The sequence below is a fragment of the Pecten maximus genome, unplaced genomic scaffold (assembly GCF_902652985.1).
Source record: "Pecten maximus unplaced genomic scaffold, xPecMax1.1, whole genome shotgun sequence".
NCBI classification, from domain to species: domain Eukaryota; kingdom Metazoa; phylum Mollusca; class Bivalvia; order Pectinida; family Pectinidae; genus Pecten; species Pecten maximus.
This window is the reverse complement of record NW_022979207.1, coordinates 2,298-19,266: the sequence shown is the minus strand read 5'-3', so window position 1 is coordinate 19,266 and position 16,969 is coordinate 2,298. Positions and strand designations below refer to the sequence as shown.

The 16,969-nt window shown below is 37.5% G+C and overlaps 1 protein-coding gene across 1 annotated transcript; it reads left to right on the top strand.

The window, feature by feature from the left end:
- Positions 1–4: 4 nt before the first annotated feature.
- On the top strand, positions 5–11,456 carry LOC117318343 (valacyclovir hydrolase-like). The gene is made up of 8 exons (XM_033873344.1): positions 5–222; positions 677–733; positions 1,605–1,705; positions 2,158–2,324; positions 3,463–3,616; positions 3,914–4,045; positions 7,040–7,163; positions 10,393–11,456. Exons 1-8 carry the CDS (start codon positions 80–82, stop codon positions 10,481–10,483), a joined length of 969 nt encoding a protein of 322 aa, XP_033729235.1. The 5' UTR covers positions 5–79; the 3' UTR covers positions 10,484–11,456.
- The last annotated feature ends 5,513 nt before the right edge of the window (positions 11,457–16,969 follow it).

Genomic DNA, 16,969 nt, shown 5'->3' with positions numbered 1-16,969 from the left:
TCTCTCCAACAAAGTGTATGGAAAAAGAAAGTAGACGTCGACAGGTTTAACGCTACATAGGCCTACAAATTCTAAAAAGATGTCTGCGAGGTTTACTCGGCTTCTTGGGACCTGTGCTTTTAGGCGCTTCGTTACTATAAAGGGTCATGTAAACATTGCGCCAGGACTGCAGATCAACCCCGTGACGAAAAGGCAACTAGCAACAGGGAATGCTGATCCTGCGTAAGGTCTCTAAGGACACAGGGGCTTGACATGTTCCAATGACCCAGCGATACTAAATCCAAGTCTGAACAATATCAAAATATTCAATGAACAAGTCTAGCATTTTGTTGTTGACTGTCATTTAATTTAAGTTTCACCAGTATGTTGATGATGGTTGTGATATAATGTATATCATACCATTTCAAATTTCAAATGATTTGTAATGAACCAACTGTTTAATAACCTTGTATCATAAAACAGGACCTCTGTGACTGTCCATCCTTTCGACTATCAAGTATGGCCAGTATTTACAGTCTTCTTTTTGGACTAACATATCGTTCATATACATGTATAAAGCTATGAACTTTAATAGGGGTATCTGTATAAGATTCTACAAACATTTAGAGAATTCAATTTCTGATGTAATCTATAATGTTTAATATTTTTCATAAATTGTCTACTCTTTTCATTTTAGGTTTTTTGCTATGATGCAACAGGCAAGGGCAAAACTACCTGACGATCAAAAGCAAAGGTAAAAATGAATTGCAAACTGACAGACTGCAATGTCCACAGTTCTAATTGTAAATGTTCAAGGAGTAGTAGTGTGCAGCCAGCCGGGATCGAACCCGTGACCTTTGGCTTACTGGTCCCCCGCTGTACTGACTAAGCTAAAGGGAAATTCCCCTAGCCAGAAGCTAGAAGGTGACCATACAACTATGTACAGTATTTACAATTAAACCCCGGGCTGCTACACTGCTACACTACCTCCTTCAAATGTGTTCACCCTGAACTCACCAATCCAGGTTCTATCTCCAAGGAAGCCTCTTGCTTTCACTTGGAGTGGTCTGCGGCACCAATGTAAAAGTTCAAGGAGTAGTAGTGTGCAGCCAGCCGGAATCGAACCCGTGACCCTTGGCTTATTGGTCCGCCGCTCTACCGACAGAGCTAAAGGGAAATTCCCCCTAGCCAGAAGCTAGAAGGCGACCATACAAATATGTACAGTATTTACAATTAAAACCCGGCCTGCTACATAATTATCTCCCCTTATATATACCACTATGTATATGGTCAGCTCATTTGATAGATACATTGTACAACTAGTTTGTTTGCAGGAATAATTTCGTAAAAGACTTAAAAAATTGCAAATTAGAAACATTTATAATATAGTTTATTATTTAATATTTCGTATCTGACTGATAATTGTGACTTAAGGTTTCCATATATTATGCTGATCTATATTCTCTTAAAAAATCAGATTTTGTTATACTACCTAGGTAAGGTAATTTTGACTGGTGACTGATGCAGAGAACCAGTAAGTTTAATTTTGATTACATTGTACATCTTAAAATACGAACATTCTTGGATTATATCCCTTTATGAACTTTGTCTAAATATCTTTTCAGTGCCATTGTGTCACATAGGGAAAAAGTCAATGGTGTGGACATACACTTCGAGACAACAGGTGATGGCAAGGAGATTATCCTGCTCCTCCCAGGGGCCCTAGGTATGTAATTTATACATTGGAGTATACTCTACCCTGCTCCTCCCAGGGGCCCTAGGTATGTAATTTATACATTGGAGTATACTCTACCCTGCTCCTCCCAGGGGCCCTAGGTATGTAATTTATACATTGCTGATCTGGATAAAACGGACTGGTTTTGTCAGGTTGTACTGGTGTTGACTGTTTTGCCAGGTTGTACTGGTGTATGACACAGATCTGGATAAGGCGGACTGGTTTTGTCAGGTTGTACTAGTGTTGAAACAGATCTTGATAAGACAGACTGGTTTTGACATATCTTGGCATGGCATAAATTATTTGTATTCCAAAATAGTTCTGCAATTATTTCATATTTTTTTATGATGTGTGATAAATCATTGTATATTTGATTCCCAGTCTGTCGTATATTTATTGTGGTAAAAAAAAGAAACATTAACATCTCACAATGACTGATTTAGGATCTACTAGAACAGATTATGGAAAACAGTTGACAGAGTTAAATAAGTCTGACTACACTTTGGTGGCAATGGATCCCCGTGGTTATGGCCGAAGCATTCCTCCAGAGAGGACCTGGCCTCTAGAGTTCCTACAGAGGGATGCTGATGATGCCATTCAACTATGTCAGGTAATTGGAAAAATGCATTTTGACATGTTTTGGATTCCAACATCTTTTGGATTTTTGGAGATATCAGAGATTTTCACCTATTTATGAGTGATGTCATTTAAGGTTGAGTATCAAAAATTAGTTCTGTCAAGTACACAATTTAAATCTTATTTATCCAATATGCAAAATAATACCAATTTGTATATCTGTATTTTAATTATTTATTGGCAAACATTTGCGAGACAAGCTATGCTGTTCTACAACAGTTCTTGTTTTATTTATTTCAATCACATGACCATTACTGTATATTTTTATCTGGGATGATTTGATATATGGCATCCTAAAGCTTTCATGTTTTTTGTTAATCAATGTTGTTGGGCGAGAGGACCACATGCAGGTGGTGGTCTAAATATTGGATGTAGAATTCACCCGTTGACCTAATCCCAGTAGTAGCTGAGACTATCCGATGTAGTGACTATCCAATGTAGTGACTATCCAATGTAGTGACTACCCAATGTAGTGACTACCCTATGTAGTGACTACCCAATGTGGTGACTATACCCAATGTAGTGACTACCCAATGTAGTGACTACCCAATATAGTCACTACCCAATGTAGTGACTACCCAATGTAGTGACTACCCTATGTAGTGACTACCCAATGTAGTGACTACCCTATGTAGTGACTACCCTATGTAGTGACTACCCAATGTAGTGACTACCCAATGTAGTGACTACCCTATGTAGTGACTACCCAATGTAGTGACTACCCAATGTAGCGACTACCCAATGTAGTGACTATACCCAATGTAGCGACTACCCAATGTAGTGACTACCCAATGTAGCGACTACCCAATGTAGTGACTACCCAATGTAGTGACTACCCAATGAAGTGACTACCCAATGTAGTGACTATACCCAATGTAGTGACTACCCAATGTAGTGACTACCCAATCTAGTGACTACCCAATGTAGTGACTACCCAATGAAGTGACTATACCCAATGTAGTGACTACCCAATGTAGTGACTACCCAATGTAGTGACTACTCAATGTAGTGACTACCCAATGTAGTGACTTCCCAATGTAGTGACTACCCAATGTAGTGTTATGTTTTTATTCTTGTTTATAGACACTACAAAGATTTTGTTATCTCTTTAGATACTAGGTCTCAGGAAGATCTCCTTGCTGGGCTGGAGTGATGGAGGAAACACAGCGATGATATTGGCAGGCAAAGAACCGTCCCTAGTCAGTAAAATGGTGGTGTGGGGAGGGAACTCTTATGTCACAAAACAGGACATTGATGCATTCGAAAGTAAGTAAGCCAGCTCTGCCCACTGTTCTAATCATCCACTCCCTCAGCTGAGTCATCTCTGTTTGACGCGAGCTATGCAAAGATTGATCACATGGGTACCATGATGGTTCTGATCATAAGCTATGTATAAATATATCTTCATTTGTACTAAAATAGTACTGAAGCAAAATCACATATACAATTTAACAGAACCGGTTACTTCACCCTTCCTTTATAACAGCTTATGAGACTATGATTGAGTGTCATGGACATACACCATTATTATTAACCTCTGTGAACATGCCTGTGTTTCTCCAGATATACGGGACATTTCATCATGGAGTGATCGTATGAGGGAGCCATTTGAGAAGATATATGGAGAAGAATATTTTCGGAAACACTGGAGTTTGTGGGTGGATGCTTGTAAGGCTTACTTCACTGACCGAGAAGGTAAGATATTTCAGAGGTGAAATACACAAATGCATGTGTACATATAGAAAAATTCAATTAACAGTTATTCACAGAAAAGTTGCTGGTTGCAAAATTTCAGTTTTATAGATGTACTGAATGCAAATTCTTGACAGACTTGTTCTAAGAACTTAACCAAATTATGTCTATAAATGTTCTAATAGTCCTGTCATGATGCAGGTACATTAAGGGCTATGGTATATCATTATCTATTTCCAAAATCCCTTGATGTGGCTTTATTTGAGGTATAACTCCCATGACCTTTGTCATACCAATTTTGGTCATGGGTAACATATAGTACCCTCCCCTTGTCATGGGTAACATATAGTCCTCCTCCCCTTATCATGGGTAACATATAGTCCCCCTCCCCTTGTCATTGGTAACATATAGTCCCCCTCCCCTTGTCATTGGTAACATATAGTCCTCCTCCCCTTGTCATTGGTAACATATAGTCCTCCTCCCCTTATCATGGGTAACATATAGTAACCCCCCCCCCCTTTGTCATGGGTAACATATAGTACCCTCCCCTTGTCATGGGTAACATATAGTACCCTCCCCTTGTCATGGGTAACATATAGTACCCCCCCCCCCCCTTTGTCATGGGTAACATATAGTACCCTCCCCTTGTCATGGGTAACATATAGTACCCCTCCCCTTGTCATGGGTAACATATAGTACCCCCCTTTGTCATGGGTATCATATAGTCATCCTCCCCTTGTCATGGGTAACATATAGTCCCCCTCCCCTTCTCATTGGTAACATATAGTCCCCCTCCCCTTGTCCTGGGTAACATATAGTCCCCCTCCCCTTGTCATGGGTAACATATAGTCCCCCTCCCCTTGTCATGGGTAACATATAGTCCCCCTCCCCTTGTCCTGGGTAACATATAGTCCCCCTCCCCTTGTCATGGGTAACATATAGTCCCCCTCCCCTTGTCATGGGTAACATATAGTCCCCCTCCCCTTGTCATGGGTAACATATAGTCCCCCTTCCCTTGTCATGGGTAACATATAGTCCCCCTCCCCTTGTCATGGGTAACATATAGTACCCTCCCCTTGTCATGGGTAACATATAGTACCCCTCCCCTTCTCATTGGTAACATATAGTCCCCCTCCCCTTGTCATGGGTAACATATAGTCCCCCTCCCCTTGTCATGGGTAACATATAGTCCTCCTCCCCTTATCATGGGTAACATATAGTCCCCCTCCCCTTGTCATGGGTAACATATAGTCCCCCTCCCCTTGTCATTGGTAACATATAGTCCCCCTCCCCTTGTCATGGGTAACATATAGTACCCTCCCCTTGTCATGGGTAACATATAGTACCCCTCCCCTTCTCATTGGTAATATATAGTCCTCCTTCCCTTATCATGGGTAACATATAGTCCCCCTCCCCTTCTCATTGGTAACATATAGTCCCCCTCCCCTTGTCATGGGTAACATATAGTCCCCCTCCCCTTGTCATGGGTAACATATAGTACCCCTCCCCTTGTCATGGGTAACATATAGTCCCCCTCCCCTTGTCATTGGTAATATATAGTACCCCTCCCCTTGTCATGGGTAACATATAGTACCCCTCCCCTTGTCATGGGTAACATATAGTCCCTCTCCCCTTGTCATGGGTAACATATAGTCCCCCTCCCCTTGTCATGGGTAACATATAGTACCCCTCCCCTTGTCATGGGTAACATATAGTCCCCCTCCCCTTGTCATGGGTAACATATAGTACCCTCCCCTTGTCATGGGTAACATATAGTCCCCCTCCCCTTGTCATTGGTAACATATAGTCCCCCTCCCCTTGTCATGGGTAACATATAGTCCCCCTCCCCTTGTCATGGGTAACATATAGTCCCCCTCCCCTTCTCATTGGTAACATATACATGTAGTCCCCCTCCCCTTGTCATGGGTAACATATAGTCCCCCTCCCCTTGTCATTGGTAACATATAGTACCCCCCCCCCCCCCCCCCTTTGTCATGGGTAACATATAGTACCCTCCCCTTGTCATGGGTAACATATAGTACCCCTCCCCTTGTCATGGGTAACATATAGTCCCCCTCCCCTTGTCATGGGTAACATATAGTCCCCCTCCCCTTGTCATGGGTAACATATAGTCCCCCTCCCCTTGTCATGGGTAACATATAGTCCCCCTTCCCTTGTCATGGGTAACATATAGTCCCCCTCCCCTTCTCATTGGTAAAATATAGTACCCCTCCCCTTGTCATGGGTAACATATAGTACCCTCCCCTTGTCATGGGTAGCATAAAGTCCCCCTCCCCTTGTCATGGGTAGCATAAAGTCCCCCTCCCCTTGTCATGGGTAACATGTAACAGTACATGTAATAAATAGAGGATATCTAACAGTGTCTTCAGTAATACAAAATATATTTCACAAGTAGGGCTAATATTTTGATATTTTTCGTGCGTAGCACGAGTGAAAAATGTCAATATATCAGCCACACGAGTGAAATGTATTTGGTATTACTGAAGATACTGTTAGATATTCTGTTTATTACATTTTATAGCAAAATATACCGAGGCAGCTCAATCTCTCCCAGAATTCTTTACTGCCCTGTCAACGACTCACATATGTACGCCAAATCGTGATGTTATGTATTCTATCTTGCATTATGACATCATAAAACATGACAGAGAGATATATGCAAATCTTAATTTTCCCAAAATCGTTTGTAAGCAGTGTTCTGATTGGACAAATCAGAAAAAGTGATATTTTTTCACTAGAAATCAGAAAATGTGATATTTTTCACTAATGAAAAATATCACTTTTATAGAATGAATATTTTTTTTATATTTCACTGGTAAAAATGTGATAAAAATGTGATCCTGATGATGGCCGCCTAAACATTGAGATAACAGTTCGTGGATGTTGAGAAGTCTTTATGATACAATCAACACTACAATCCTGTACTTATAACCGTCATCCTATGAAGTAAAAACAACCTCACTCTGTTTGATTCAGCTAATGTTTGTATGGACGACCTAAAGAACATCACAGCTAAGACTCTGATTGTCCATGGCATGAAGGACCCACTGGTGAAGATAGAACATCCTGATTACATACACGCCAACATCAAGGGCTCAGAGTGAGTATTATTTTCAACAGTGTTACTATCAAACTTAGCTTTGTGGGGACTTAACTCTCAAACTTGACTTTGTTGGGAATGATACCTCAAATCCAAATGCTGACACCATTTCTGTTTCTCCCCGAGGACCCTGTGTAAGTCTGATTGACTGAGATATAGTTCTGAGGACCCTGTGTAAGTCTGATTTACTGAGATATAGTTCTGAGGACCCTGTGTAAGTCTGATTTACTGAGATATAGTTCTGAGGACCCTGTGTAAGTCTGATTTACTGAGATATAGTTCTGAGGATACTGTGTAAGTCTGATTTACTGAGATATAGTTCTGAGGATACTGTGTAAGTCTGATTGACTGAGATATAGTTCTGAGGACCATGTGTAAGTCTGATTTACTGAGATATAGTTCTGAGGACCCTGTGTAAGTCTGATTTACTGAGATATAGTTCTGAGGACCCTGTGTAAGTCTGATTGACTGAGATATAGTTCTGAGGACCCTGTGTAAGTCTGATTTACTGAGATATAGTTCTGAGGATACTGTGTAAGTCTGATTTACTGAGATATAGTTCTGAGGATACTGTGTAAGTCTGATTGACTGAGATATAGTTCTGAGGACCATGTGTAAGTCTGATTTACTGAGATATAGTTCTGAGGACCCTGTGTAAGTCTGATTTACTGAGATATAGTTCTGAGGACCCTGTGTAAGTCTGATTTACTGAGATATAGTTCTGAAGACACTGTGTAAGTCTGATTTACTGAGATATAGTTCTGAGGACACTGTGTAAGTCTGATTGACTGAGATATAGTTCTGAGGACCCTGTGTAAGTCTGATTGACTGAGATATAGTTGTGAGGATACTGTGTAAGTCTGATTTACTGAGATATAGTTCTGAGGACCCTGTGTAAGTCTGATTTACTGAGATATAGTTCTGAGGACCCTGTGTAAGTCTGATTGACTGAGATATAGTTCTGAGGACCCTGTGTAAGTCTGATTGACTGAGATATAGTTCTGAGGACCCTGTGTAAGTCTTATTTACTGAGATATAGTTCTGAGGACCCTGTGTAAGTCTAATTGACTGAGATATAGTTCTGAGGATACTGTGTAAGTCTGATTTACTGAGATATAGTTCTGAGGACACTGTGTAAGTCTGATTGACTGAGATATAGTTCTGAGGATACTGTGTAAGTCTGATTTACTGAGATATAGTTGTGAGGACACTGTGTAAGTCTGATTGACTGAGATATAGTTCTGAGGACACTGTGTAAGTCTGATTGACTGAGATATAGTTCTGAGGACCCTGTGTAAGTCTGATTGACTGAGATATAGTTGTGAGGATACTGTGTAAGTCTGATTTACTGAGATATAGTTCTGAGGACCCTGTGTAAGTCTGATTTACTGAGATATAGTTCTGAGGACCCTGTGTAAGTCTGATTGACTGAGATATAGTTCTGAGGACCCTGTGTAAGTCTGATTGACTGAGATATAGTTCTGAGGACCCTGTGTAAGTCTTATTTACTGAGATATAGTTCTGAGGACCCTGTGTAAGTCTAATTGACTGAGATATAGTTCTGAGGATACTGTGTAAGTCTGATTTACTGAGATATAGTTCTGAGGACACTGTGTAAGTCTGATTGACTGAGATATAGTTCTGAGGATACTGTGTAAGTCTGATTGACTGAGATATAGTTCTGAGGACCCTGTGTAAGTCTGATTTACTGAGATATAGTTCTGAGGACCCTGTGTAAGTCTGATTGACTGAGATATAGTTCTGAGGACCCTGTGTAAGTCTGATTGACTGAGATATAGTTCTGAGGATACTGTGTAAGTCTGATTTACTGAGATATAGTCCTGAGGACCCTGTGTAAGTCTGATTTACTGAGATATAGTTCTGAGGACCCTGTGTAAGTCTGATTGACTGAGATATAGTTCTGAGGACCCTGTGTAAGTCTGATGTACTGAGATATAGTTCTGAGGATACTGTGTAAGTCTGATTTACTGAGATATAGTTCTGAGGACCCTGTGTAAGTCTGATTTACTGAGATATAGTTCTGAGGACCCTGTGTAAGTCTGATTTACTGAGATATAGTTCTGAGGACACTGTGTAAGTCTGATTTACTGAGATATAGTTCTGAGGACCCTGTGTAAGTCTGATTTACTGAGATATAGTTCTGAGGACACTGTGTAAGTCTGATTTACTGAGATATAGTTGTGAGGATACTGTGTAAGTCTGATTGACTGAGATATAGTTCTGAGGACCCTGTGTAAGTCTGATTTACTGAGATATAGTTCTGAGGATACTGTGTAAGTCTGATTTACTGAGATATAGTTCTGAGGATACTGTGTAAGTCTGATTTACTGAGATATAGTTCTGAGGACCCTGTGTAAGTCTGATTTACTGAGATATAGTTATGAGGATACTGTGTAAGTCTGATTGACTGAGATATAGTTCTGAGGACCCTGTGTAAGTCTGATTTACTGAGATATAGTTCTGAGGATACTGTGTAAGTCTGATTGACTGAGATATAGTTCTGAGGATACTGTGTAAGTCTGATTTACTGAGATATAGTTCTGAGGACCCTGTGTAAGTCTGATTTACTGAGATATAGTTCTGAGGATACTGTGTAAGTCTGATTGACTGAGATATAGTTCTGAGGATACTGTGTAAGTCTGATTTACTGAGATATAGTTCTGAGGACCCTGTGTAAGTCTGATTTACTGAGATATAGTTATGAGGATACTGTGTAAGTCTGATTGACTGAGATATAGTTCTGAGGATACTGTGTAAGTCTGATTGACTGAGATATAGTTCTGAGGACCCTGTGTAAGTATGATTTACTGAGATATAGTTCTGAGGATACTGTGTAAGTCTGACTGAGCTATAGGTATGAAGTAGTCGTATGTCATATTCGAGATTGAATACAATTATAGTATTGTTCTACAGAATATGTTGTAATGGCTAATCCAATATTTTTTACAGGGGACTGAAGGAAAACGAGAAATAAAGAAATGAGTGGAACCGGGGGAAACCTTTCTTATTAATGTACTGTTTGAATGAACTTTTTTGTGGTCCCTGTTTAACATGGATTTGTAGTCTTGATATTTTTACTGGAATAATCCGAAGTAAATGTCTAATATATAAGTCCAATCCAGATTAATTAAGGGATTGTATATTGGAAAAGTAGAAACAGTTACTACATCATCAGTAATTAGTTTACACTATACATTTGGTTTTCTAGGTTATTCCTGATGCCAGAGGGAAAACACAACCTACATATCCGCTACTGGAAAGAATTCAACACACTCGTCGAAGACTTCTTGAAGAAATAAGCTGCCAACACATCTTCTTTCTTTTTTTTTAAATAATATATTTTTGTATAATATGATAAGAGAATAGAATCTTTGATAAGTTTGTCAATAATTTCTTCCTACATTTAAAAAGTATTTGTGTATGTTCTTCGAATGTTGTATATTGTGTATAAATGTTGGGCTTACGAATGATTGGATAAAATTTAATCAAGAAATACAACTACATATATAGGGTTGTATGTTTATACAATACACAAGAATTGGGTTAACCTGTTTTATACTCATTATCTATAATTTTGCTACTATTGTTTATCTGTGTAAAATCAGAAGTGCTAATATATACCAATTTTGACATAAGGATTCACCTGCCCCTATAAACACTCCCTAGCCCTTTTCTGGAAAAGAGAATGGTGCAGAGAATGGTGCATTAATTGAAGCATAAAAAAATTCATTGTCCCATGATAATTTCTGATCCTCTACATAGTATCTTTACAATATTTGTATTTTAATACAGTACCTAATGCCTTATTAGCTTTCTACTCCTCAGAAATAGATCTCCTTTTGTAAAATATTCTCCATACACTGTATTACCTAGCTACTTTCCCATCCAGAAATCAGCATTTCTAGCTCGCAGATTTGTCTCCTATTTTAGTCGCGTGAGGTTAAGGTGTCCTCACACTTTATCACTAGCCCTCCCCCTCTCGGTTGCAAGTTTGAAACCCACGTAGGGCAGTTGCCTGGTACTGACCATAGGTTTTTCTCCAAGTACTCTGGCTTTCCTCCACCTCCAGAACCAGAGACTTGTATGACTTGTATCAGAGACTTATATAAAATGAGATCTCTGGCTGAAATCTTCGTTGAAATTGGTGTCAAATGGTTACCCACCTGGTGCTATATTTGCTACTTAAAGCGCTTTTTCAAATCAGATATTTGGTTTTGTTTTATTATTTTCGACTTCGTTTTGAAAAATAAAAAAATGATTTGTTTATATCCATATATGTGTTTTGTGTTATTATATAGCACAGTGACATCTTTAACCAGGGTCATACATGTACGTCCCTGAAGTATGTACGTCCCTGAAGTATGTACGTCCCTGAAGTATGTACGTCCCTGATGTATGTACTCCCTGATGTATGTACTCCCTGAAGTGTGTACGTCCCTGAAGTATGTACTCCCTGATGTATGTATGTTCCTGATGTATGTACGTCCCTGATGTATGTACGTCCCTGATGTATGTACTCCCTGATGTATGTACGTCCCTGATGTATGTACTCCCTGATGTATGTACGTCCCTGAAGTATGTACTCCCTGATGTATGTACGTCCCTGCTTTACCTGTCTCCAAACAATATGCTACTAGTTTTAAATGATAAGCTGTATTTTACTTCACAAAGTAATTGACTTATTGTTTAGGTTGATCAGGTTCTTCCTCCGTCAATGGTATCCAGGAACGTACATACATGTGTGTATCAGAGACATATATAGAGAGCTGGGACGTACATACATGTGTGTATCAGAGACATATATAGAGAGCTGGGACGTACATACATGTGTGTATCAGAGACATATATAGAGAGCTGGGACGTACATACATGTGTGTATCGGAGACATATATAGAGAGCTGGGACGTACATACATGTGTGTATCAGAGACATATATAGAGAGCTGGGACGTACATACATGTGTGTATCAGAGACATATTTAGAGAGCTGGGACGTACATACATGTGTGTATCAGAGACATATTTAGAGAGCTGGGACGTACATACATGTGTGTATCGGAGACATCAGTATGGACACCGTTATACAACACAAACGTCAATTAGTATGGACACCGTTATACAACACAAACGTCAATCTGTATGGACACCGTTATACAACACAAACGTCAATCAGTATGGACACCGTTATACAACACAAACGTCAATTAGAATGGACACTGTTATACAACACAAACGTCAATTAGAATGGACACCGTTATACAACACAAACGCCAATTAGAATGGACACCGTTATACAACACAAACGTCAATTAGAATGGACACCGTTATACAACACAAACGTCAGTCAGTATGGACACCGTTATACAACACAAACGTCAATCAGTATGGACACCGTTTTACAACACAAACGTCAATCAGTATGGACACCGTTATACAACACAAACAATTAGTATGGACACCGTTATACAACACAAACGTCAATTAGTATGGACACTTATACAACACAAACGTCAATCTGTATGGACACCGTTGTACAACACAAACGTCAATTAGAATGGACACCGTTATACAACACAAACGTCAATCAGTATGGACACCGTTATACAACACAAACGTCAATCAGTATGGACACCGTTATACAACACAAACGTCAATCAGTATGGACACCGTTATACAACACAAACGTCAATCAGTATGGACACCGTTATACAACACAAACGTCAATCAGTATGGACACCGTTATACAACACAAGCGTCAATCAGTATGGACACCGTTATACAACACAAACGTCAATCAGTATGGACACCGTTATACAACACAAACGTCAATTAGTATGGACACCGTTATACAACACAAACGTCAATTAGTATGGACACCGTTATACAACACAAACGTCAATTAGTATGGACAGCTGTTACGAAATATACACAAAATATCGCTCGAATCGAATTGAAAAGCAGAATCAAGCCAAAAACAAACTTTTACACTCAGATTGTAATCGTAGAATCACCGAAACTGTAGCCTTTACTTTTTTCTGAATTATGATGCAAGTTTTTATTTATGCAGATGATTAGTAAGCCAATTTCATAAATACATTAAAGACGATTTTTTCAATTAAAAAGTACATAAAAAATCGGCATGTATGTTGCCTGAGTGTAGGATATATTATAATTCAGTCTATAATTATTAGATTAACTTCAATTTTATATTTTATATGATACCATGTTGACATTATAAGATATATATTTACACGAAATAGAAAAAAATGAAAATTAATGTGGACAAGATAGATTTTATGGCTGATGGCATTTTTATGAAATTATTTAAATGAATACGATTCCTATGGTATACGAGTTCAAATATCACAAATTACAAAACGTCCATTTCGAATCCTTGAAATGGATGGTAGTTGTGATTCTCTCAATTTGGGTGTATTGAATGGCGGCTACAGTAATCAATGTGATTATGAAAATGAACGTTTGAAAAAAAAACAATAAAATAAATAAAATAATAAATGAATAAATAAACGAACGAACTAACAAGAATTAATGACGTGTATAAAATCCAAGGAAATGACATTAGAAATAACTTGAAATGATATTAGAAATAGCTTGAAATGACATTAGAAATAACTTGAAATGACATTAGAAATAACTTGAAATGACATTAGAAATAACTTGAAATGACATTAGAAATAACTTGAAATGACATTCGAACTGTAACAGCCTTGCTTGGCAGCATGTACCAGTATTATAATATGTTCTCAAACACTTCTTTCTTTCGAATAACTTAACTTAACAAAAGTATAATAACCATTGTTTGCGTATCTTTAATCTTCAACACGGACATCTAATATGTGTATACAAGTCCGGGACTTCAATGCGTTTCTGTTTGTTTTGATTTGTTTTATTTTTGTCGCTAAACTGCTCAATTATATTCCCGGTGCACGTAGACAGTATAATTTCGTGTTGTCCTTGTAAACATAGTCGTTGTCTGTAGCATAGCAACTTCCACAAAAGCATTACAATAAATAATTTTAGTGCGAGGTTTTAAAGCTCAATATACGTTTATATGAATTTCGTTTAGAATATATCTTCTCTTTGGGATAAATATTTTGTAATATGCTGATCCATTCCGCTCCAGTTTTTTTTTTTTTTTTTTTTAATAATTTCTTCGTTTCGTGATTTTAATTTGTTGAATTATCTGCCACATGATTTTAAAACACGCAATGCACTGCTAGTTTGACATTTATTAAATGTCATAGTTGACCGTCTCCTCTCCAGCCCAGGAAACCGTAGCCCCAGACTTACAGGCGGGCTATCGGTGTGAATCGCTATTGTTGTACAATAACGGTCAATAATAGTCAATCACACTTCGATGAGTATCCCATTGTTTTAGGTAGCCGGAGTCACCCAATCGTGAAAGTCGTCTACCTGGAAATACACCCACCTGTGTGACACTGTACCAGGTCACGGTAGTCTGCATACGGGACAGTCCAAGTTACTCTGGTTCAACGGATTCCAAAATAAATCATATTAAATATCATTACATCACTAATAAGATATCATTACAGATTTTAAATCATTATCTAACAATCAGAATAATATCAAATATATTTAAATTGTAAAATATCACAAAAACTGAAAAAATACATTAGTATGAATCAACTGAAACTAACCTTCCCCTCCCCCTAAATGAACCTGTCCATGGGGTTAAGGTTGGGTCAGCCTCACCCACGGGCACAACTCACAGCGAACTCACAGTCACGCCTTACAACTATCAACCGCAGAAACTTCAAAGGGTACCAGACTACTTAGAAAACTTCACTTTGACGAGCTCCACTTGAGCTGTACAGCATCACTGATTGGTGAGTAGAGTCACATAATGAGATATTAGTACAACGAGACTTTTTATGATTACAGAGCCACATTTTTAAATACCGATTTCACTAAAAATGTTAACTTTGACAAATGAAAATGCTTACTTTACACTGAAATGTTACCATAAATTAAGATAAAACTGAACTCTAGCAAAATAGTTCTTAAAAATGTCTCGGTGTACACATGTATTTTGGTCATTTTCGTAGTGTATGTTTATGGAATAAGATATCCATACTGGTATATTTATTTATTTATTTGTCCAAACTATTCAAATTCATAAGAAAAATAAAATAACTTTCTCTTTATACGTCCAAGTCTTTATTAATACATATTAATTACCATTCTAAAATTATTTGACTGGCTGAAACACGATATTTTGATTTAGTTTACAAAAACAGTACGTAATACTATAATTAGGGAATATTTATTACCAAGTACAGAGATTTTCTCTCCAAATCAATGTGTATTACTACGTGGATTTCATGTGGAAACGCATTTTATTGAAATATAATTTAAAACAAACTTATATTAATACATATCATAAATAATGCGTTTAAAATTTAAGAATTATGTTGCCGCATGAATTCACGTTTTTATTTATTGTATATGTTGTACATTATCATAACGATTGTTTATATACTTATGTAAGGGAGAAAGATGATAAATGTCCACTTGTCTCAATTTTTGATCTTGACGAAATTGTTTACATTATTTACAATATTTCATATTCACACACAAAAAAAAATAATAACCGCCTAACCATGCCCTCCTCACATCGTGGCGATTAACGGGGAAGACGGCCGAGAAATATATATATATTATCATAAAAGACTAAACGAATCGAGAAAAAAAACTTGTGGAATTGATAGACTTGATTTAATTCGATATTTATATTTATACGATAAGTTAAAAAAAATCCTCATGAGTTTTTTTTTTTGTTTTTTGTTTTGTAATATTAACTTTTCTTCATTTTTTTTTAATATTCAATTTTCATTCTAGTTTTAATGCTATACATATTTATACGATTAGTTCAAAAAATTCCACATTAGAGTAGCCGGGTCAGTTCTTCATTGAGTTACAACAGCAATGCTGGTATTATCGTTAAAGCACTTTATTTCTTATAACGAATAAGACCCTTCAATAAAACACATGCAACATATTAAAACAAGTACGCGTTCGATAAAAGCTAGAAACTAGTCCGTGATATACATTCCTTATAAGCAAGCTTTACATATTTACCAAAACTTGTCAATTCTTTTGAGCTATTTGAAGAAAGTAATTCCACTAATTTTTCTACACTTGAATTTGTTACATAATACCGTTTCAAGAATATATTTCTTAAATTTGCAAAACAAGGACCCACTTATACAAAACGGAACTCGCCTTCATGTTGCTCAATGCTATTATATCTACCCTTTTCAGTATTTAGGGTGTGTTACGATAGTCGATTCAAATGATATGGGATTTTTCAGATAATTCTGTAAACTATAACCGTTGTAAATATGTTGATTCCTTCAGAGGATATTCGATTCTTTTCTACACTCTTGCATAAATACATCAAAAAGTCCTTGCTTTATAATTTGAATATCATAAATGTCAACGTTTTGTGATTCCCATATAAAAACCTATTCCATATAATTCTTCTTTGATATTCAATCTATCATAACAATACTGTAGAATACAATTTCGAGAGTTTCTCGTTTTTATCCAATATTTCATTATTCCAATTTATAGTTGCACTCTTTATCAATACGTGCCTTATTCAAGATAAACCATGTCGTTACTTGTACGTTTACGTACACCAATGAATGTTTTACAAAAATTGATATGTACTTTCTCTACTGAATGAAATTCCCAGATTTCACAATCATAACTTAAAATGCTATTGACATATGAATCAAATAC